Here is a 25,281-nt window from a genome sequence, read left to right as displayed (position 1 = left end):
TAAATATTTCAATATCTTCGATTTATAGAATAATTAATATTATTCTATTTTTTTAAGATAAATATTTTATATTTCTTACATTTACACTTTGCTTCAGTTTCTAGATGCAATTAAAATTTTTGATAAAAAATATGAAAAGAAAGCAGAAAATTAAAAGTTTCTCTATATAATATATGTACATATGTATATTACATATATACAGTATGGAGATATACATAGATGAAGAATATAAGAATGTGAATAAAATATATTATATAGAAATAGCTACATATAAGATATTAAAGTGTCACATTTCACAATTGCAATAAAAATGAAGTAGCTTTACGTGTTGGAAAAGTTTTGGAAGTCGCAATTTTTGACTCTATTAAAACTTCAGCAACACTTATACATTGTCGTGTGTCAAGGGTAAAATATTGAGAAAGGCAGCGTATAAAGTAAAGTTCAAAATGGTGCAACTTTACTGTTACCCGCCGCGATATATAAAATATGAAAAGCATCATAAAGTAAATATATAAAAGTTGCCTAAATCAAGCTCGGGGAATATCAAATATGAACACAAATTTTAAAGCGATCTTTGTCTAAATTTCTACAAAATGTTCGTATCACAACGCGTAAAATATTCATAAATCCCGATAATAGAAATGCAATTCTTTCCAGTGACAAAACAATTTACAAAAGTATTTGTATGTCGTTGATGAAATACCTTTACTAATACACTATCGACCCATTCGAATTTTCCACCGGCATTCAGACATTTATCCTTCTTGACGAAAATCGACAGACTTTCCAATCTTAACTCGATATCTCGTAATTCCGATTCGCGGGAAGGTTCCCAAAACTTCATCGCTGACACCAATTTTGACAATTCCTCGATTTTATTTAAGAATAGTTCGCTTTCCGCTGCTATTGTCTTACCGGTGATATTTTCATCTGGCAACAAACGGATGTCAAATGATAAGATTAATCATCTGTAAAAAAGATAAGATTTTCCTTTCTCGTCAAAAAGAAAATCTCATCCTGACAGCTCCTTTCACTTACCGAATAAATGTCGCACTTGTTCCAAATGCTTATGAAGCTCGATAACTTGCTTCAAATTATCGATAGTTATCTTCGTTTGCAGGCTGTCAATGAGCAAAGCTGTGACATGTTCGAATAATTGTTCGAGATGTCGATTGTAATCCGTCTGAAAAAAAATGATAAGAAATGTTTAATTCTTTAGATCATGTTTAAGTTATAATAGAGAATATAGAATTATTTTTTTATTAATATAAATTTCTTTATTAAATTATATAATAAAATTTTAATTATATATGTTAATTGCCTAAATCATATATAATTAGATCATCTATTTAACGCTTAAACGTTTTTTTAATCAGATCACTAAAGTTTCGTAAAGATATAAATAAGGAGATATAAAAGCATATGTGTTGGCAGATGCACACATTTAAAATATTAGAATTCAACTCGTTAAATAGGCTGCAGCACATTACATTTTATTATTCATACGAGAGTTTCTTTGAAATCTTTTTTGCCATAAATTTCGATGATTTTCTCTAAATCACGTTCAAAATCAATAAGTCGTTTACCTAACTGTAAATTCAGACAAAAATTATTTCTAGAGATATTGTAAGGTATTGAAGAATGGAAAGAAACAATCTTACTCAATTATTATAATAAACAAAATTAAGCGAATAAATAGAGCTTAAGAACTTGCGACTTAAATATTTTAACAGAATTATATAAGACATATTTACATATATTATATACATAATTATTTATATACATAATATTGAAAATTAAAATAATGATAAATTTTTCTCAAAATTAATCATTTGCTTAATAAGAAAAAAATATAAAATCATATATAAATATCTTTTAAGAAATTGTGATTTACGCGAAATAAGGCACAATAATATAATATATTTATATATGTATATTATTAAAATATATTCTTTCTCTTTCTCTCTCTTTCCTTCTCACTCTCTTTTGACCTAGGAAATTGAATTGCAATATCGACGAACAGATCGTTGAAGATGTTACAGTTGCAAAACTCGTCGAATAATTTGCGACCGAGGATGGCGAAATAAATATCGACCGAAAGAATATTCAGTATGTAGTAAATAAGTCGGCATATCGAGTAACAAAAATCAATCACCGAGAAAATTCTGTATCGTTGCATTTGCTAGCATTTTTATACGTTCGTATACAAATATAACGATATATATCGCTACATGTATCGTTATATTTGTATCTTGCGTCGCGAACGCAATCAAACAAATTTTCGCGTGGTCGTTCGTCCTCATGCATATGCACGCGTGACACTCTTTCCAATCGTAGCTTTGAAATTTTTCGCCTATGAGAATTTACAATAAGAATATTAAAATTTAGTTAGAATTTTTCGCAAATATTACGCAAGTAAAATACGTGAAATAAAAACCTAAACTATGATCTATAATTGAATAATAAATAGTCCATCCATGTAATAATTGGATAATTTAATATTTCATTAATATTCTTTATAAGATTTAACATCTTTAATATTTATAAATTACAGATTTACATAAGTATATTCAAAGACGAAACTACCGATTAATAATATATTACGACGAATTATGTGCAAAGTTATAGCTCAGCGTAGGATGTAAATTTAAAGGAGAAACTATAATTATATAGTCAGCTTATAGGGAATACATAGAATATTTTCAAAATCAATTTATTATATGAATGAATAGTAAGAGAACTACGATCTTCGAGAAAATTTTGATGCCAAAGAGAGTGAGAATCGCGCGAAGTACATACACATAATTAAAGAAGATTTAAAGAAGATATTATTATAATCAGCATGGAAAATTAGGCACATAATAAAGTATGTATTTGGTGTATTCAGAGACAAGATTGCAACAATATAGATCATACACAATTCTGCATAGTTAACAACTTTAGCAGCTTACGAACTGAATGCGAGTTTTAGGAAGTTTGTAAACTCTTTGCTTTGTACACGATACATGATACCTTGTAGAAGCCTTGTAGGAAAGTTCGACCGCAGCTGATTGAAAACTTCATCGTAAATGAAGGCAGGAAATCAAGGATGCATATATAAAATAAATTTTACCATACCGTAATCTTTTTATTTTTTAAATATTATCATGTAACAAAATAAGAAATTTATCTTTGTATCTTGAAATTATCTGAGACATAGTAATTAATTAATTAGATCATATTTTAAAACTGTAAAACTTTTATTATGAAGTACCGATTAATGCATGAAAAGTCATGAAAATTAATAATAATCACACGTTTACGCACAAAATTCTAGAATCAATTTTTTTTTCTTCACGAGATCAAGAATTTAATATTCATTCCTAGCCGACTGGATGTCTCTTTTCCTTCCATAATGAAGTCGCTATCGTATTTTAAGAAGCCGGCGCATTAATTCTCCGACGCGTCTTCGTAATCGGCGAGAGGGAGGTTCTCGAAGAATATCTAGCGGGATAATCCTCTGGGCGAATCGAAGGGCGTGAGCCTAAAAATATTAGACATGAATCAAAGTGATTGATGCCGATCTAATATGGATTTTCACGTACTGGTGTAACCGGCCGATAACCTCTCGAAGTCGCCCCCCATTTTTCACAAATCCGTCAAAAATTAATGCGATCTGACAGGATGGTTTGCCTCGCCGCAGGCAAAATCGCTGCCAATGGAATTATGCATTTAATCTGTCCAAGCAAATTAATTGATTGCGAGTAAATATTCGTCATGCTTGATTGTGGATAATCGATCATCATTCGTGTAATTATTCTTGATTAAGTTCAGAAATTTAATTAAGTTGAAGCTCTTTCAAAAATTAGAATTTGTCTTCGGATATATGTATGTCGCTTACTTTTTCATCATTTTTATTATGAGTAACGAGAAATAACAAGTCTCGCATCGCTGTGAATTTTAATCGGACATAATGTTGATTGAGAAAATTAGTATTGAATGTGTGCATTTATGGAAGATAGTTATATATTTGTTCGAGGTGCCAATAATATATTTTGAATGAAATTTATGAAAACGTTCTCACGAGAGATATTCTCAGTACAGATGCGAATTTACTATCGTGGTTCGCCCCTATTATACTTTTATTTCCACAGAAAACGACATCGTCGAGCACGGAATTGCTAAATGTGTTTTCTGCGTGAGCAATACAAATTATGAAAAATGAATGCAATCTTCAGGAGAAATTGGTCACTACTAGAAATATATCTTACGAGAAGTTGCCTCATGATCTTTTTATCTCGCAATATGTGTATCTGTTAATCTTACAGAAATATAACGAGTGTTTGATTCGAATATTATAATTTTCGTTTTTTAAATACACGGATAAGAATATTGTGATGTAAAACGCGTCAATCGCGTCATATATCTTCCACGGAAAAAAATATATAGAGGAGAATCCGCATAGAAATGGCACAGTATGTGCCATACACTCTGTACATTACGCGCGCGTTAAATATTTATTGCATTCGTACACAGAAACCTCGAAACGACGCCATGAATTCATCTCTCGTGTGTTACGTAGCGAGAAAACTCAATATCGAATTTCTCCGACCGCGCTTTTCGACGCAAACTTTACCGCCGGCTTTCTTGCGTAGAAAGTGTATCTTAAATTTTTTAAATTCAACAAGATATAAAAAGCAAGGCAACATTCCTCATCAAGAAGTTACGACACAAATTCCATATATGCGTGTCGAAAGATAGATGGCTATCAATAAATAAAAAATTAACCGTAAAATTGATACAAAAATTACCTCTATATACAATAATATTTTTCTTTTAATATTTTTAGAATATTTTTAGAAAATTTTAACAATCATGCTCAACATATATTTCAATAGTACAAAGACTAATTTCTTATAAGTTTGTCGTAAGATTTAAATCTTAATGTTTTGTTGACTTTGCATCAAAGTGTAACAAAAGATAATGACATCAGTAAATAACTTGAATATTAATTGCTTTTTAATTTTATAATTATACAACAATAATATCATATTCTGAGAAAATATTACTTATATCATGATTTATACAGTAATAAAAATACATTATCATCAATGATAAAATTAATTTATTCTCAGCGCAAATAATCATTTATTTATTGATATATCCATCCAATCTTCGCAAGATCAATTTTATATCTAAAAATCCACGCTGTCAGATATAAAAAAAATGTGTCTTGTTTCGAGCAATTTATTTATTTTGTGATCTAATTTTTAATTCGTTTATAGTAAAACAAGAAGCGCGCAGTTTCTAAGAGTAATGCTATTCCGCTACAATTTTTTTCTTGAAAGATTTCCGTATTCAAAACACGTAAAATTCAAGAGGGAGCGAATATAAAGAATAGAGACGAAATTCGACCGGAAAAGTGACAGAGGAATTTAAATTCCGCGACTGCGAAGAAAGGCGAGAACAGTCTGGATCGGGTAAACTCTCATGCAGCCAAACGAAATTTTTTATTTCATTTTAACGACTTCTTTATTGCGCGAGAGATATTGCATTTGAAAATGCAGCTGCGATTCGGCACACGTTGGCACATGTGAATATAAATCGGTAAGAAAAAGATTTAAGCTAAAAATGAGAGGAATAGAACAGTGATTGCTGCTTGATTTTGATTCTTTTCGAAAAGATAGACGCATTTGTAAATAACTCTAAATGACATTGACACATTTTATACTCATAAATAATAATTATTACATAATTATACACATTATAATAGATATGTTAATTAAAGCTATCATTTAGCTTTTCTTTCTCTGTTAACAATTTTAGGTACTACATATTTGATATAATTATCAATAGCATCTGAAAATTTATGCAGCACTGAAAAAAATAATTATTAAAATCAATCGAAATAATATAATTTTTATTTATCTAATAAAGCAATTATATTATCTAGTTATATATTTATCTAAGCAGTGATTCAAATCAAATCTTGTTATTATGATTTGAGTATAATTATGAAATGTTAATTATGAAATTTAAAAAATGATATCCCAAAGTAAAATAAGTGCGTATTCACTAAAGATCTGATAATAAATAAATAAAAAAGACAATATAAAAAACTATATATTTGTGAATCAAAAATTCAAACGTCGATTTTTGTCGGGGGGGGGGGGGGGGGGGAATGATGTGACATTCAGGCAAATATATTAATGACTTCGCGATAGAATAATAGAAGTGAGATCATTAGATTGATTAAGTTCGTCCGTACATACAGACTCGTTAGTCAGCAAAAACCTATATGTTTAGTCAATCTCCGATCTTCTATGAGGGTATCGATTAATGTAACTTTTCCAAACGGATTATTCGGTTCAGAGGAGAAATGGGAAGCACAAACCGACTTTGTGTTCGATCGGACGTGGAAGTAAAACGAGATGTGATTTAACGAATCGATTGCTCAGTCAAAGTTGCTAGTGGAAAAAGATTTTATTTAAAAAAAAAAGAAAGATATATTTTTGAAGCGCAGAGTCTCCACTGGCGCCATGTATTTTAAAGAATATAACGTATGTATATATGCTTAGTATGTGTATGATTCGATTTCTATAGGATGTATTTTACAAATTGAACTTGGTCAAATTTCATTGTAATCTAAAAGTAACGAGCTAATAATTTTGACTCTTAAATAAATAAAGATACATCTGTGGATATTAAATCTTTAGACAAAATTTTAGAGAAATAGTAACAGCATTATATAAATTAATATAATTATATAAATATCATAATTATATAAATATCTGAAGCTGTCCTCCTATATTGAAAACAAGAATATTCTTATTAAATATACGTAATTCAATCTTGTGCTTAATGTGGAGCTATCAGATGATAATAAATTGAATTAAAAGTAGTAATAGAAATTATCTCTCTCTTTTAAAAATAAAATTTAATTTGGCAAGGTATTCAATTTCAAGAAGTCAAGTAATTATGGAATCAAATACAGTTTTCAGGTTTTATAACATGGAACAAGAACATGAAATAATATAGATCGAAAAGGATTGGAAAACCGATCAGTCAGGAATTTAAAAGGCTTTATACAAATCTCAATAATCCGACAAAAATTTGATAAATCTAGCTCAACTGCTACGGATTCTCGAGATTTATAAAAATAGATATAATAAATCAATAATCAAAATAGATGAATAAGTAGTCAAAACACACGACGAAAAATTAAGAAAATACATTTTTAGAAATCTTTAATAACTTCCTACACTTTTTATTTCCTGAGGGTTCCGAAAAATCAATTCTAAAGGTGAAAATGAAGTAATAGAACTGTAGCTGAAGTGCGAAAGAAGATTTAACGAGCTCATGGGAAGTAGACCATAAGTCGTTAGCGCAAATTCTCGCTCAAAGATGTGCGCTTTTTGGCCATTGACTGACACTGGTAGAGCGCGATAATGACGACAACGATGTTCCTGAAAGGATCGCGCAAGAAAGAAATCTTGATGCTTTTCAGTTTATCCTTTCAAGCTTGTCTTTTCGCGATATCTTATTAACGAATTACGCGAAGAATATTGGTTATATAAAGCTATATAATGACAAGTTCCTGCGGTGATATAAAGCCGATTTTTTTCGTAATAAAATTCATTATGTTATTCACAATATTTATAATCGAGCGTTGAATTAAATTCGCTGGTATAAACAAAGACCATAGTCAAGATTACGCTGATTTGATAACGATTATATCTAAAGCTAATCGCTATACTACAGTAAAAAAAAACTAAAAGAATGAATACATCTGTGAATCATGTAGGTGGTTTTATTCGGCAAATTTATTGCACAAATAACATTGTTTATGACGCCATATAACATCACCAGCCCGCAAAGGGATTTACGTGTTGACTATTATATGCGTTTTCAGATGTGTCTTCAAAGTCTACCGGCGCAATATCGTTTTAATGCGCTTTCATCATGATGGTGCTTCTCACACGGGTATTAATTCGAAAGAGGTTCGCCACCCTCGTAAAATGAAAAATACAGAAAAGGATTATGAAATATATGCGAAGTATTAATAGTTATTTGTCAATCAATTCATAAAGATGTCGATTTTGATGCAATATTTTAATGTCAACAGCAATCGGATTTCAAGAGCAAATATTGCAGTCACATTTTGTTGGATTTCAGTTTTTAAATCTGTCAAGAATTATGTCATTTTGATAGTTGACATTGATTTAAATCTTTTTGAAGCTATTATATATGTTTATATTTGTCAGCAATTTTCTATTACTCTATTAATACACTTTTTCTCTAGGATATATAATTTACATTATTAAATATTATTGCACGCGCGCACTTACATATTTTTAATTCATAAAAAAATAATATTCTATATTATTATGTAATTTTTCTTTTACTTTTCTTTAAAATACAAGTTTTATAAAAATTTTTAAATCTTTATTTGACGAGAAGCAGCGTAATCTTCTTATAGTTTTTACAAATTGTGTGAAAGTTTTAATAGTGTTTACATAAAAGAGGGAGAGGAAAAGAGGGGGAGAGAGAAAGAGAGATAATTGTTGCGAGAGAGTGACATAATGTTGCACTAAACAGATTTTAAATTTTTAAACGTTCAGACGGTTTTCAGCCCTACCGTGTAAAATACGATTATCGTGCACTATGTGGGCACGGAATGAAAATTTTCGGTATATATAGAGCACATTCCGTCTCTCTCGCGACTATAAAGATACATCAAATGCAATATTAAACGAAATTTCATTCGGCGCATCGTAAAGTGGCCCTGTCTTTTGGTATCTTGGAAGAGGACGATTCGTCTTTAATGTCCCGCATTTTACTCGAGTTTCTCGAGACGATCGATTCCGATTTGATATACTCAACGATTTTACAACATAATTAAGAGATACTTGCGTTTAACCGCTGATATTGAGATATTAAACATCTGTTAAAACGATTACGTGCATTTTAACATTTAACGAGTCAATCGGGACATATTGGAGTAAATTCACTTAATATTAATACATAATAATATGATGTTTACAATGTTTATCCTCAATTAATATGTTTCATAAAATATAACTGCATATATATATATAATTAAAAATATTTTACTCCTATAATTTTTGCACTCGATATCATACAAGAATTTCAATTAGCAACTACAACTTTAAGTTGATATCTTAGCAAAACGCTCTGAATTAATTTCACAGATTTCAACATAGCTTCTAACACAATGCTTAAAAACTTCCGAAAACTTGTTTCATTAAAAGGATCGTACATCCAAATATATCGCGCATTGTAATCAGCAACAATACACACCACTGAAATTTATAACTAACAATACGAAGAAGAAATTACGAGTGTGAAACAAAAGAAAATTTCCAGCACTTGTCAAACATTAAACTTCAAGTACAACAATTCCGTACCATTAAATGAGGAATAAGAAACCTCCATAAAGGCGGACAAAACTCTTCCTCTTCTTAAAGTAGAAAACGAAGTGCAATCCTTTGAATGAATAGCAGCTCTGCCATTAATGAATTTTCGTTTGACTTCAGTATTATAAAAAACTTTCTCTTTAATCGTATATATTTATTTTAATAAACAGCGGAAAAAATACTGCAGTTAATTAAACTTTAGCTTATCTTTTAATCTTTATTACTACATTATAATTATAATGTAAAAAGTAATAAATAATTATATAATGTTCTTGCAATATCATAAATCGATAAAAAACAAAGAATATTTTTAATTTTTTTTCAATTATTATTATTTTTGTACGGAAAAGTCCACGCACAAATACGTCGTCAAAAAAAATATCCAAAAAATAACTTTTATTTGATTGCAAACTTTTATCTAAATATTTGCTTTAGAAATTCACTCTCTTTTTATGTAATAGTTTGCAATAGCTTCTTTGATAAAAGAACACCGATAGTGTGTAATTAAGTTTTCCTTCAATTTTTATTACGGAGAAATACTTTTAAAAAATTAAAAGAAAATATTAAAGGAAAATATTACTCTCGTATTAGATTTATATAGCTTTAAAAGGAAAGCTATTTAATCTCAATGCTGTTTCTCAGACAGTTACTTAATTACCGTTACAGTTAATATGATAATCCACTAATGCTGTTGTGGCAAGATTATGTTCTATCTAATAATGTGTGCAAAATGCTGTGCACGTTATTGTGCATTTCAGGGAACATTAACGGATGAATATTGAAGATATAAATGGCTATTTGAAAATTGTGAGTTGGTATAGTATTCACAATTCCTTCATATTCTATGTCATAATCGAATTAACAATTATTATTGTCTTGCGTCGAGAAGTTAAATTAAACTTTGAATTTTACGTAGCAAACGAAATGAATTATTCGAACGTAGATATTCTCAACGAAAAGTTTGAAGGTGCTTTCCGTCGCTGATAAAACTTCTATAAACTTTAGCACTGGTGATACTTTCTTTTAGTAATTTTCTCGTAATAAAAGTAAAAAAGAAAAGCGTAATTACACGCTATTGATGTCCATTTATCAAAAAAGATATTGCGAATTATCACCAGCATAAAAAAAGATTTTTTCGAAAACAAATATTCAGACAAAAATTTGCAACATCATAGTTTAAATCAAGCTTATAGTTTAATTAAAGCCATACAAGTAAATATATATGTATAATTAAGATTAAAATATATTATATTTATTAATTAAAAGAAAAGAGAATTATATATCTCTTTTTTTTTTTGGATAACATTATATAATTTCTTCTGATACACACACAAAGTTCCTATGTTTTCTCGTTTGGCTGAGCATAGGTAGCCATCAAGATTTCATTGTATTTTCGCGACAATGACTTATTAAATTTGAATAGAGCGGTGGAGGCGGACGTAAGCCTGTGCGAGATTTCTCATGCGCGACGATTATAAAGAAACCAAAGGGAGAGAGAATTGTCGATGAAGTAAAAGCGAATTTCATTGAATTTCATTGCTCACTTCTATTGAATATTAGGTAATATTATCGGTTAAACAGAAGAAGATATTAAAGCGCAAACAATGTCATCAAATATAAAATCAAATTATTCACTTGTCAGGTCTTAAACATAAATATTTTATGTTTACTAGAACAACACAAGCGCGCGCTACGCGCGCGCCATTCTTCGATTTTATATAAAAAAGAATGATATTTTTATATAAAGTTTGTTTAAACTTGATTAATATTTTTTGACAGAAATCAGCTGATTAAAACGTTAATTTGTTAATTAAATTTTTTAATAATATGTAATATAAAAATTATAAAATAATAATATGTTTTAAATAAAATGTTATAGTATATATATATATACATACAGTTATCAGCTGATTTCTGTCAAAATATATTAATCGAGTTTAAAGTACTATAACATTTTATTTAAAACATATTATTATTTTATAATTTTTATATTACAAATTCGCTTTTACTTCATCGACAATTCTCTCTCCCTTTGGTTTCTTTATAATCGTCGCATTTAAATATATATACATTTCTTATAGACAGCTAATTAGCATCGCGGAAAAGCGACAACAATGTCAATAACATGCCTTTTTTAGAAAGGGGACAGGCTGTTTAATATTTTTTGTTTAATTTTTAATGATAATCTTAATCTTTCTAATACTTTTGAAGTTGTAAAAGTGTCTTATATTTTTTCGTGCGCTTTTCTTCAGCAATTGAAAATATCATTAGAAGTTTGTTTCATGCTTGCTTAACTTGATTATCCTCCGGAGAGAAATTGGAGTCTCAAGGGATAAAAATAAGTATATTTGGCTATTCCGCCTCGTTATCACGTCTCGGAAGAAATCTAAATATATAAAGAGTGAATTGCTCTTGAGCTTCGGATTAATGCTTTGGATTAATCGCATGCCGCAATGCGCACGTAAAATATTTGTATCAAGATCTTTAGCAGTTAATTATCCGCTTCATGACAATATGCTACCGGCGATATCGATAAAAATTTTATCGCAAATTTCATATAATCCGATTAAAAGTTTCTCTACTTTCGTATGCGCCGTCTCTTCTCTCGGCCTATATCGAATCGATGTCGCGTCGTTCGTTCTTTTACCGTGAATTTTTCCAGAAATAGAACGACTAGCCTGAAACGAAGCGAAGTGGCAAATATCGAATCCGGCTCATCCATTAATCTATCGGTAATATTGATGTTTTCCAGCTATTTTTACGATTGAACTGCTGATTTGTAAAAAAGCGCGAGTTTAATGTTGCAACTCTACAATTTTTTTTTTTTTTCTTAACAATTATTATTATTATTATTATTATTGTAGAAATATTAAATCTTGAAGGTCTCGATTTAACTCACAAACATGATTAATGCTCTGATATAGAAGAAAATAGAAGAATAATTTTTCATGTAAAGATAAGTTAAAAATGGAGAATAAGTTATGTGTATTTGTGATTTTTATTCTCAAAATAAAAAAAAATATTTTGTCCTAATTTTAAAACTATTTTTACACGAGGAATCACTAGATATTCTTACTTATATCACGATTTATGATACACTTAGTGTAACACATACTTTATAATATCATGACAAGTCCATGACAGTTAAGACGGTTCGCCTAAATCCTCCCTATTTTATTGGGAGTGGAGATCCACATCCATTCCCTCGGATACTCTGATCCTGGGAAGATATCCCATTAAAAAGCTTGTCGTGCTAGATGACAAGAGTAGCCACCAGCGAAAGATAGTAGTTTTCCCAGCTTCTGCAATGTGCGGAAGTGTCCTCTTTACAAAGATCTGGGCAAACACATCTAGGCTGTATGTCGCTCCTAGAATCACGGACTCGCTGTCAGCAAGAGAGACTCCCTCCCACTCGACCGGCTCGTCGACTCGAATTCTGACTGACTTTGCAATCGCACCGATGGCATTTTCTTTCTGGTTAACACGACCTAGCCCAATTTCGACATGATGTTTTATTTCGAATCAAATTACAGTTCCGCGAATGTGGAAAATGGAGAAAGAAATATCTTTGAACACACAGAGATATTATGTGAAGAGATGATATATTAAATCTTGGTAATTCCAGTTGAATATTTAGAACGAATAAAATGTAATATAGTTCAATATGTTGCTCATTGCGAAATGATTAAAAAATGGAAAGCAAAAAAACATACTTGCCAATATTTAAAATTAATTAAACTATTATAATGTATATATCATTTTTATATGCTGTTAACACTAATTTATAAATTATAGCTAACGTGTGGCTGGCTGAGATTCTCATAATTTATAATTTATATTTGTATAAATTAACACACGGACACAATTATATATAACCCCCTTATTTTTTAAAAACATTATCTTAATATGTGGAGTGCCTAATTAAATATTAAAAACTAATTTATAATTAATAATGGAGCATTGAGCATGGAGCAAAATGATGAATTGCTTCAACGCTGATGGCACCGATCCAAAAATGTTCCTAACTAGTAAGGTGATGTATGTTGGTTTTGGAGGAATGTGCAGAGTATGCTCGAAATGATTTATTGGCTAATGTTGTGTATGTGCAAGAACCACCTTCTGCAAAGATGCACCCGGTGTACGAAAATGTATGCGCGCGTCCTAAATTCCGGGAAATCATTGAGCCAGATCCAATGAGATTTAAGGGAACCGCGTGCATGTGATATTAGTAAGACACAGAAGATGTTTATGATCGATATCGTTCTTCTGACGTTATATTGTACAAGGTACTCCCAAACTCCTCCTTTCAAGTACAAGATATAGAGTACAAGAGTAAAATAATGTTGATTATATTATATCGATTATATTATATATTCGTTTTACTTATAGGTATCAAAAGAGAATAATCTTTAATTATTATTTAAACAGAAATATTTATCAAATTAAACATAAAAGATTTCAATAAAAAATCAGATTTTATCCTGTAGTATTTAATTTTGTCTTTCACACACTTTGAGAGACAATTAAAAAATACAGTATTTAATATTAATTAAAATTATACCAACAAAAAATATTTAATAAAAAAAGATCGACTTTAAATTCACAAAAAACTTGTTTCTGGAGTACAGAGAGAGAAACAATTTTTAAATCACTATTAAAAAAAGGTATGAGACATTAGTTTCATTTCTTTATAAATAATCGTAAATATTTTATCATAAATATTATCCAAATCCTGGGTTTAGAATCTAATGTATGTACATGTGTGAATGCGCGAATACGTATGTTTGCATGTATATTATTTTAGTATTAAGTTACCTGTTTGAGCTAATTAATCGTAAATGTTATTTGGCCTTGTCGCATAAAATGGAAATTAGACATATAATTACATTCAGAGTTAAACGCGTGTAGTTAGAATATAATAGTCGACATCTTTGAAATTGTAAAGTGTATAATTTGAAAAAAAAGTGCGTCGTATATCGCGTATATACGTTGCCCACCACGTAACGTAACACGTGTCACCCGCATTTTATGTGATTGTTACAGTATACATTTTACGATCTACAACGTGGGCGTGTTTTTTTTACGATTCTCGGAAATTTCAACAAGCTCGTCGCGTAAATACAGGATAAATATCTCCCTGCAGAAGCGTAACTACCCCCGAATGGCAGACACGTAACTTTCCTTCGGGAGAAATCCACGAGGAAGGAGGCCGGTTATTTTAAGAAGTACTCTCAAAACATTACTGAAAGGTAATTTTGCGGTATCACACATTATCCTCCATGGAATAATCAATAAGATTACTTTTTTTTTTTTTTTAATATCGAATATATCGTTATACGTAAAGTGAGCTGAGTTCGATAGATCTTAAAAGTATATATTTCAGATATGGTAGACTAAACGCAAAATACAATAAAGAGTTAAATGTGCAAAATAAAAAGTAAAAACTGTAATATAAAATTTTAGTAGATTTTTAATAAATTTTTTGATAGAGCAATCGACCTTTTCTCTTAAGAGGAAAAACTTTCGAGAATTATAAAGATATTTATATAAGTAAACAAAATTGTTTTCCATCTAAATTTTTCATCTATTAATTCAAAGTAGATTTTATATTAAAAATTCGCACATGACATTTAATTTAATACATATTTAATATTATGATATAAAAAGTTGAAATAAATTATAATTGGCAATAAGTTGAATAAATTCCAAATATGCCAAAGAATTTATTAGCGATTAAAATAAATTAAATTAAAATACACAGGTTAAATTAAAATATATACCGCAAAATATCCTTTTTTTAAGTGTAATTTTTTATAATCACTAGATAAGAAATAAAAATATAACGTCGTGACTGATTGTGCCGCGGCATTTTACACGCCGCAGTAGTTCCGGCTTGGTTAATCCCGAGATGCACAATGGCCATCGTTTGTCTCCGCTTTCCTGCTGTTACATCTTACCGTCCACGTTTCCGCAATTCAAAATGTAATTCCATTTAGAAAGATCGCTTAACCTTTAAGATGAAGTGCGTGCGGCCGATAAATCTCCAGGGACAGTAGTTAACCCGCGTTTAAGGAATCACGTTAAATCGGTTAAATAAATTATATGGATCGCTATATCATAGATTCGGTTCCTAAATTAGAACTAATACCATGGGATTCGCCAGATGCGACAGATAAATCGCAGTGCAGTAAACGGGATAACAAACGTTCGTTTCGGAAGGCCGATTGCTGTTATCTACTCATTCATCATTATTTAAAATAATTATAAATAGAATATATCTTACATTCGATGGAAAAAAATTGTTAAAGATCTAAATTCGCAAGCCTTAATGCCAGAGAAATTTGCCGTAGCTTTTCTATCGTCGTAACCTTTTTGTCTTTCTTTATTTTAATCCGCTTGAATCAAATAGTTAATTTGAGAATTCATAATATTAATATAATTTAATTTAAATGGATAGTAGAAATTTGTTAACGTGCTTATGCAAACGTCAAATAAAATATGCATGATATGAACTTTGCATGTTCACACACGACTTAATGTATACAAACAACCTAAATGCATCGCAGTAAGGAAAATCCTGCAACGAGAAGCAAACGCGGGACACGATTAATAATTGGCGTCGTTATTATAAAGGTCGCAACGACGCGGTGGAGTGAAAATAAGCGAGTAAATAACGGTGGGCATTGACAAACGAGAGTACAGAAACGAGCGACGTCGCTGACCCGTCTTTGGCACGAGTTCCCCGCGTTCTCTATTCTCTATTCTCTCTCTTGCTCTCTCTCGGCGAGTGCACAAAGCGATTTTCCTGCTTCGAAACTGATCGATGGATTCACCGGGATCGGAATTGATGAGAGGAGAGGAGAGAAATGGAGAGCGAGAAAGAAAGAGCGAGATAAAATCGGCGAAAGAGATTGCGTCGAAATCGCGCATTAATCAAGGTAGATCAAGCAACAAAGGAGGAGGAAAATCGTTGTGTTCGCCTCGAGAAAAAGAAGACAACTTTATCCCTTTATATAAGTTCACCAGCTTGTGGAACATGGTTGTTGATGGTTGCGCACACCTGTGTTCTCGAAAGTGAATTAAATCCTTTCTGCTTTAATTTTAGGTATCGTAATGAATATCTAGGAAGGTTTTCCGCGTAAAAATAGAAATAGAAAACGATATAATAAATTTAATTTGGAATTTGATATTTTAGGAGCATGTTAATCTAAAGTAGCTCTCATATTAAGAAGCTTATAAAAGCTTACGTTGCATGTCGACCTGTCAGAAACCGGAATCTCTAAATACGTTTATTTTAGAAAGAAATTGTATTTTTGTAAAGAAGAAAACACAGAAGATTATTATTCTGTATCTCGCGATATTTGTTGCTTTTCTCATAGAATATAAAAATTTCACATTTTTTATCCAATCAATTAATATATGCAAAAATATTAGTAGAAAAACTTTTTATAAAATATTGAAAAAAATCCCAGATATATATTTAGTGTCATTAAAAAAAATTTTTTTGTTCACAAAAAGCATGTGTGTGAGCATTTATTTATAGCAAATATATTTATATTTATTTAATCATCAGCATTTATATTTATATTTATTTAATCTTCGAGTTAAATACAATGAATTATTGCATTTATATATGGAAAATCTGCATAAAATGTATATGCGTCACATTTTAATGGTGTTCTGATCTTGCTGATCAAAACCGTATCATCGCATTTCCGGCAAGAAGACCCGATTGGAATAAAGCGCACTGTTCTGTAAAGCGAGATTATGTTCGGTACCGCGCCTGTGTATCGATGAGTCTTGAATTGTATGTACCACACACTGGCATTCGCCAGCGTGAGTTGCTGCTGTCAGTGCTCATCAAATGCATCGAGATACCGCGGTCTCGCGTACATAACGCTATTATAAGCTGTCCCAGCATGTTTGCGCGTGCTTCAACAGTTCGACGCAGCCGTGCTTGAAGCACGGCTAATATAATGTCTATGCCTGTATATTTGAAGTCCTGAAAATTACATAAGGGTTGGAGGACAGGCGAGATGGATCGAGAAAGCACGGTAACGCGATATAGGAGTAACGAAGATTCTTGCTTACGAGGGTTGCCCGAGAAAAATCGGTGCTTACAGCTCGCGCGCAGATACGGCGTTTATCTCCCCGGGTCAGAAAAGATGCGGAAAATTCTCCGTAAGGGACGTTTCGGAATTAAGTGCGTAACATTCGATGGGCGAGCGTTTCTGCGGGGGCGTTTCCGTTTCACTTGATTCCGGGTGGATTAAATGCGTCGAGAATAAATAATGTGATCCATTAATTGTGTATCTTTCCGATAAATAGTCGCCAGAACGATCTTCTTTATTCTTTTCGAGATAAAAATCTTGAAACTGATTAATGGCAATGAATGTGCACGAATAATTAATATGCATCCTATCGTTTCAGAGATGCAGTCATTAAATAATCTCTCACGATTAAATTGAGATAAATCGATGATAATAATAATAACGTTATTATTCCATCAAATCAATCAAATAAATTTCCAGCTCATTTGCATATCTGGCCTAAAATTATCTGTTATCTATTGATATCTATAATACCTATAATGATATAATAACGAATGATAGTGACAGATACGTGCAAAAAAGGCGTAATCAATTTTTATTTTAGTTAATTTGTACTATAATTATTTAATTTTTTTAGTTAATTTTAAATTAATTTCGATTTCATTTATATATCACGAAAAATGACGCACCCTTTCGCACGCAATCTCTCATTATTATCGGCAAGGATGGATATCTCGACGGGATCGAAGGCGAAGAAGCAGGATCTCTCGAGAGAGATTGTACCATCTTTCATCGCGAGGATCCTACTAGGATTTTTGCCTTCCTTAATGGTCCCTTTAGTCTCGCGACACGTTCTTCGGGAGTCCGTTCGACCGACAGGAAATGCTACAGAAGGCCAGGCTTATACATAATGAAATTGTCGGTCGCTTGCAGGGCGAGGACAATATCGTTCCTGTCGCCACTGTAATAATCTCGCGAGGACAATGGAGTTCCTCCCGAGAACTCTATTACGACTGACAATGAACAATTACCTCGATAGTGTTGTTACGCATGGCAATTAGAATATACAATACTATGTTAATCATAAGATCATCATCATAAGATGCGTTAAAATTTTTACCGCATTCTCATGTGATAAGATATTTAAATAATAATCTTTTTATCCTCTAATGTTATTTTTGAAGAAGTTCAAAGTTTTATTCGAATCAAGATTTATTTTAACATTTTTGAAAAGAAATTTTCAAGTTTTTCGAGGTTTATATAGTTCAATTTCTTACTTGGAGTATGTAAGGTATACGGAATACGTAAACTCAATATCATGAGATATACTTCCTGAGCTTCGATGACAATGGTCGATTATTGCGATTGGTAAAATGCATTTACGATAAGGGTCGGTAATTCCGTTGCAATGTGTTCATCGACTTTCCAAGATTATTACCGTTTAGCCAACGACATTTCCAACAAGCTCTTCGAGTGCTCGAAATGCGAAACGAAATCGCATCTTCGAGACTTAGCAAACTTAGAGGATTATGGAAGAACAAGAATACGTCTAGAATCTCCAACTATGTATATAAAATAATGGTAAAATTATAATAAATTTCATCATTTTAAATTTAATTTAAAGCTCTTTGATTGTAATGAAGAAATTAAAAGAGAAGAGTAGAGTTTCGAACAATTAAAATATATTATAAGTTCCAAAGTATCGGTTATAGCTCTTTTCAAGTTATCAAGTTTTTAAATTAACTAAATTTTGAATTATGTATGCTCTAATGCTCTGCCTTCTTTGAAATCTTCATTGAGAACTTTTGACTTTTTAACATGAAAAATTGTGCGCCCTTTTGGATATGGCGGAGAGGCTTGTGGGTGGATCGGCGATCGCGTAAATCACTGGTTACATCTGTCGATGCTCCGATCGATGTGATGCCTTAGGTGGTCTATTCTCGTACTATCGAAAAACAATGAATCTAATGTCCTCATAGAACCAGTATGGCGCGTGCAAAAAGTGCCAAAAATCCTATCCACAGAAGCCGAGAGATGGGAGAACGAACGGAAGATATAAATACAATCGTATCTACAATACACGTATATACGTCATGCGTTGCTTTTATCAAAGATCTAAACAACGATAATCTGCATCCATTGCATAAAACACAGATGACATCTTGTGACAAAATTTGATATACAATTTCGTACTTTATCCATAATGTATGTATTTTGTCCCCATCTCCGAGTAATATGTGTCAAACAAAAATGAAAGACATACAATTATTCGGAGCATTAGTTGCGAGATTTATCTAGCTAAAATTCACATTTATAAAATCTGGTGATATTGAAGCCATAATATTATAATTATGATTATTAAAGCGTTATTATTTTATTTTAATGTTGCTCCTTCGTCGATAAATAAATCCATGATGAATGCAGGCTAAAGATGCTCGCTAGCTTCTCAAATGTCACATGCATAGTAGAAAGAACGATCGCGAATCGCATAAAATTCTCGAGGGGATAAAATTTCCAGCTTGCGATACTGTAATGCGATTCAAGCATAACAATGTCACGAATCGTAAAATCGCGAATCAAAGCGCAACGTCATCCAGGATCTGTTTAACATGCATGGAATTTTTCAATAAGGGAAAGAGAGATAGAGCATCAGCCGGTTTCTCGCACGCGAAATCGCAAAAATCAGAGAATATCCGTTTGCATATAAACGAGCATTCGAGAGACCCACGACTTTTATCCAATTAAATAAATAAAATGAAATTCTTTTCCTTTCTCGTATAACGCGCGGAATTCTATTTTTTTTGTGTGTGTGATTTCCCCGTAACAAATTAAATTTACACGATTATTTGCGGATCGCGAAATCGAGTCGAATGCACTTTTGTGACAGAGTGGGACAGGATAAAATGACTGCAGGCAATCATGTAATCAGTTTTCTATTGTTACATTTTGTTATGCCGCGACATGTCGAATTTCTCATTTATTTTTAATTAAACGATAAATTAATCAACTCTCCCGAATTCGAGGATTATTTCAAATACGCGTATTTGCCAAACGGAGCATAACTAATATAATAGATACGTTCGAACAAAGAGAATGCGTAATTTTACGTACGTAATAGCGGTCAATTTACTACATTTAATAAATTATTAATCTTAAATTCTAGATCTTACGTTATTATATTTTTTTATTATTTATTGTAATCAGTGGATTATTTTGTTGATGCAACATTTAATCTGTATATTTTATCTTAATTGAATCAATTACATATTTTTTAATTAACTTTTGATTAATTTTCTGTTATATGCAACTTTGTTACCTTTTAATACGATTAAGTGCTATTTGTTTAATTGTTAAAACGTTCGTCATTCTTTTCCCTGCGGAATTAGCTGTGTGGTGGGACGTGTATATTTCTTTTGACAAGTTATATTCTTCGCTTCGGCAAACCAACCACCCGAACGGCTGACCTATTTCCAACGTCAGAGATCCCATCGATCAATCAATCGAGCATTTAGATCGGTGGCCGAGGCTAATGCGACACGACGAACGATGAGATGGAGAGCCGAGAGGTTCCAGTGTGGATCTCGAGGCATTTGAGAACTAATGAAAACCTATGCCCACACTTTTCGCGTTCGACTTGTCCATCACATCGAGCCAGTGTCCGTCAACTTTTTTGTTTGCAGCGAATAATTTTATAAAACAGCTTCATAAATGGAGATGTATATCAAAAATATTTTTTTAATATCACTAATTGATTTGAAGAAGATACGATGAGAATTTACTTTTATGGAGATAATTTTGAAAAAAAAAAATAGAGAAATGTAAATCCGAGATCTTATCTTTTAAGACAAAATCCGCAAATGTCCAGATCAAATAATCGTATTAGAAGAACCTTTAGTTCGTTTTAATTTATTCCTTGGTAAATTAATTAGAACCCGTTTTTCTCTCTGTGTTTACATCGATGCGAAAATGTCAAAATTGTAGAAAAATTGATTATTTGTCCTGAGGAAACGCAGAGTTGAAAAACACTGCATTATTGCAATATGTCGCAGTAATGCGTAAGCCGGTAGTGCATAACACAAATGTACTCTATGTAACTACCGAAGCGCATCCATGCAACATACATGCGGTTCGATGCAACAAGGATTGAGCGCAGGCCGGTGTATGTATGTACACCAAATTGCCGGCAGCTCAATGATTAATCGCTTCTTGCAGTTGCTTACAATCTCTAATTACCTTACCATCGTAATACTCTCGGCGTTAGCGCAGGAGTTGTTGTTCATTTTCTCCCGATAATTCTATCAGTTCCCATTCCATCAATTTTAGTGTATTTAATATACTTCTTCTTCAATAAAATTTGATTGAAGAATGTTTTTCCATAGCACATTGATTTCCAATGCTAATTATTTTAATAAATATGCACGCTGCGATAACAAGATTATATCAAAATATGCAAAACATGTTCATCTTCCCTTTAATGGTAGTTATTCGTCGTGTTTGTATGAAAAAAAAGTAATGAGATTAATTTATCTTAACAGATGTGCCGAAACAATTTACGCGAGTCTCAATTTAATAAAAAAGACTGTAACTTTCTAAGGAAAAATTTATATTTTCCAGACAAACAACGATGTATTTTGGTCAAATTTAGGATTAATGTACCTTAGACTTTACACGTCGGCGAAAAAGTCTCACCATATGAATGAATAAACTGTCGCATCGTAAAAATCACCCGTTATAAAATAAATGTCGGACATTCGCCGAACAATTTGGTAAAATGTAGGGAAATACACGTATCTACTCTATCGTGGCCGATAAAAAAAGTTGGCGACGATGTCGCCAACCGAGTGCGATACATATATATCTATATAAAATGCGCATATATGCTTTGATGCAACGAGGCGCGTCAGACTACAATCGATGAGAGAATTGCATGTTCAAATTATTCGGGATAAATTCTATGAATTCGCACTTTATTAACTCATATGATAATTGTTGGCGCTTTTCCGATATGTCATTCTCTTTCTCTTTTATTCCCTTTATTAAGTATAGTATTCTTCGTAAATTTTCAAACGTTCCACACTTTACCAAGTCTTAATTAAATTACACACACAGAAAGAAATTTAAAATTAAGTTTTTAAGATAAAAAAGATGAAGGATTAAAATAATAGATATATTATTAAATTCTCGTTAAATATTCTTTAATGTTAGACATTTGGTTTAATTGATATTAGCGCGTGTGCTATCAATATTTTATTGTTTAATTACGTGTATTAACTTTAATCAATTTAATTAGCTTTACACATCGAATGTTTCTCTTTCTCCCTCTTCCTATTTTCATATTTTACGTGTTTATTATTATAATTTATACGTGAGTTTTATTCCCCCGAAGCTCATCGTATATTTTATTGTTGCATAGAATGAGATTTACTTATCGGATGATATCTGTTGGCGCTTGTAAAAGCCCTGCAAGTGACGTCACGGAAACGATGTATAAACGCATTGTGTTCATATGCAAAAGAGAAGTATATATACACATATATAAAACATTATACATATACAACAATTTCACCGAAGTCATTACGCGCGGAGCTTTTGCGGAACAATGCACATGCATTTTGCATATAACGTTAAATACAGCGAGTTAAATACAATGTGCTTCCTTGTTTCGCTTTGCTTGATCTTGTTTACGACATTAGTAAATTTTGCACTATCAAAATAATGAGATTATTAACGAGCTGTTGATCTTGCATGTCGCAAAGTAATATGAAATTGCGCTTGGATCTCAGCCACGTCGAAATTTAATTAGCTGCGACTGCTGTTATACGTTAGAATAATATTTTTATGGTAAAGTTAATTGGTTCAGGAGAAATTTAAACGATTTGTTGTATCGTGTGTTAAAATGTTTGTTAAGTTATTATTAAAAGTTACGGAAAAATATTTAATAACTCAAAATATTTATGGGTGTCGCTTAAAAATATTAAATGACTCAATTTTCTGCAGTCATTATCCATTCTAAATATTATTATATTTACAGAATTTATTTCATCATGTACGTTTCGTTTTTCTCTCTCTATAATATTCTATAAATATTATAAATATATTTTCTTTTACATTCTGTGTTTGTAAATATATCTGAAAGAGAAAATCGATAACGAAATATTAGATTACACAAACGAATATGCTTTATATAATAAATAATTAGAATTAAAATCCAATTAGAATTGATTAAAATGTACAAGAAGTTTTTTTTTTTATAAAGAATATACATACAGATATTTTTATATCAAAAATTATTTGTTTCTAAGAATTTATAAACAAATAATAAAATCGCTTAATGGCTCATTCTAAAAAAAAAAAAATAAAAAAAGCATTATAAACTCAAGGGACTCAAAAGTTGTAACATTGATTCTTATTAAGAAGCAAGAATAAGTTTCTCCAAGATATTTCTTCGCGATCTATCTCTCTCTCTTTCCGTGCCCCCAGGACTAATATTATTTATTCTTTGCGGAGATCGCGCCGAAGAAAAACAGCCAACAGTCGGCCAAAATCACTCGAAGGACACGCGCACATATTCTAAATCGAAAAGGTACACGCGAGCCCTCGAGGAGAAGGAACGAGCGAACATTAAGTGGGGAAGCCTCGTAACTCGCATAGACGATGACGAATGGCGGCATTAAGAAAGTTCGCCGACAACACACCGTGTTCAGAAAAATTGGCGATCGGCCAATTCCCGCTGTCATCGAGGAACAGCTTCGAGTTATCCAAAATTGAGTGTACGTCGAAGACGCAGCGTTTCGGGTTAAAAATGAAGAGGACAGACGAAGGAATACGAGGGATGGAGCAAAGTGGACACAGCAAGACGGCAAGAGACGGAAATAAAATGCTAAAGGAGAACGAAAAGAGACGAAATGAAAAAAAAGAGAGATAGAGAAACAAATGGGGTGGGAAGTGGCGAGTACGAAAGGAAGACCGAGAGAGAGAGAGAGAGAGAAATACGAAGAGGGAGAGGACAGGGGATGGAAGGGGATGGAAGAGCGGTGGCGGTCCAGGAGCAAGAGTAGCGGGAGAGGGTCGTGGCTTCGAATCAGGGGCTGCTTTCAGAGAAGCACGCAGTGCTCTCTCGTCTCGCGAGCCGGGAGAACGAGAGAGAACGTGCGTATCTGGCCGCGGAAAGAGGGTAGTTCTCGCGTGTCCTCTTCCTGGGTGTTCTCGCCCTCGCGTGCCCTTCGTTCTCGCCTAAAAAAAAAACTAGGTACCAAAGGGGAAAAATTGCAAAAAAACCGATCGACACCCTTCTTCCTCCCCCGCCTCCGCCGCACCCTTGCCTCTTCAATCCTTGCTGTTACCCCCCGTAAAATCTGGACGAAACACTCGGGGATGAGACGACAGCTGATTAACGCGTCGGGATTTAAGACCAGGTGGAAGATCAAGGGCTAACGCTCGTCGAGACTGATCAACGTGATCTTCGAGGTATCTCTCGACAGAGTGATTTTCCCGCAAGTGGCCTCACGTTATCGGAAAAATTCCAACCGCGAATTAAAGAGTTAATTACGATTAAGATTCAAGACCAAGTGCGAGACGAAAGAGATTAACGCTCTCGAAAGAAATCGCGTAACGTGAAGATTTATTTAAAGTCACTTTTGTTCGCAAGTTTTTCTCTCTCTCCCCCTTTTTCGCATACCGTCAATGAAAAGATCGGTTTATCGATCCGAAACTCTTGATCTCAACTAACACATTCTTTAGAGACACCGATGCTCCATCCGGTGGATTGATTAACTTCGGAGCTGAAAAGATTAACGCGGGAAATACTTTCGTCC

General features: G+C 32.2%; 2 protein-coding genes across 5 annotated transcripts in view; one reads left to right on the top strand and one right to left on the bottom strand.

The window, feature by feature from the left end:
- Positions 1 to 25,281, bottom strand: part of LOC145935339 (midasin) — a 94,995-nt gene that overhangs the window by 11,677 nt on the left and 58,037 nt on the right. Inside the window, exons 12-13 of the mRNA XM_083036557.1 lie at positions 1,039 to 1,183; positions 704 to 930 (exon numbers count right to left, since the gene is read on the bottom strand). Coding sequence (XP_082892683.1) covers positions 704 to 930; positions 1,039 to 1,183 — 372 coding nt within the window. The remainder of the gene's footprint in view (positions 1 to 703; positions 931 to 1,038; positions 1,184 to 25,281) is intronic.
- The window catches only part of LOC145935342 (uncharacterized), a 47,521-nt gene continuing 46,813 nt past the window's right edge, over positions 24,574 to 25,281 (top strand). For all 4 annotated transcript variants that reach the window (XM_083036571.1, XM_083036569.1, XM_083036567.1 and 1 more), the window contains exon 1: positions 24,574 to 24,934. The gene's annotated coding sequence lies outside the window, so the exon portion shown is untranslated. The remainder of the gene's footprint in view (positions 24,935 to 25,281) is intronic.

Source organism: Prenolepis imparis, unplaced genomic scaffold, assembly GCF_030444845.1.
Source record: "Prenolepis imparis isolate NDT839.2.m4 unplaced genomic scaffold, iyPreImpa1.0 SCAF_4, whole genome shotgun sequence".
NCBI lineage: Eukaryota > Metazoa > Arthropoda > Insecta > Hymenoptera > Formicidae > Prenolepis > Prenolepis imparis.
The sequence above is the reverse complement of the archived record's forward strand: the minus strand, read 5'-3'. Positions and strand labels throughout refer to the sequence as shown.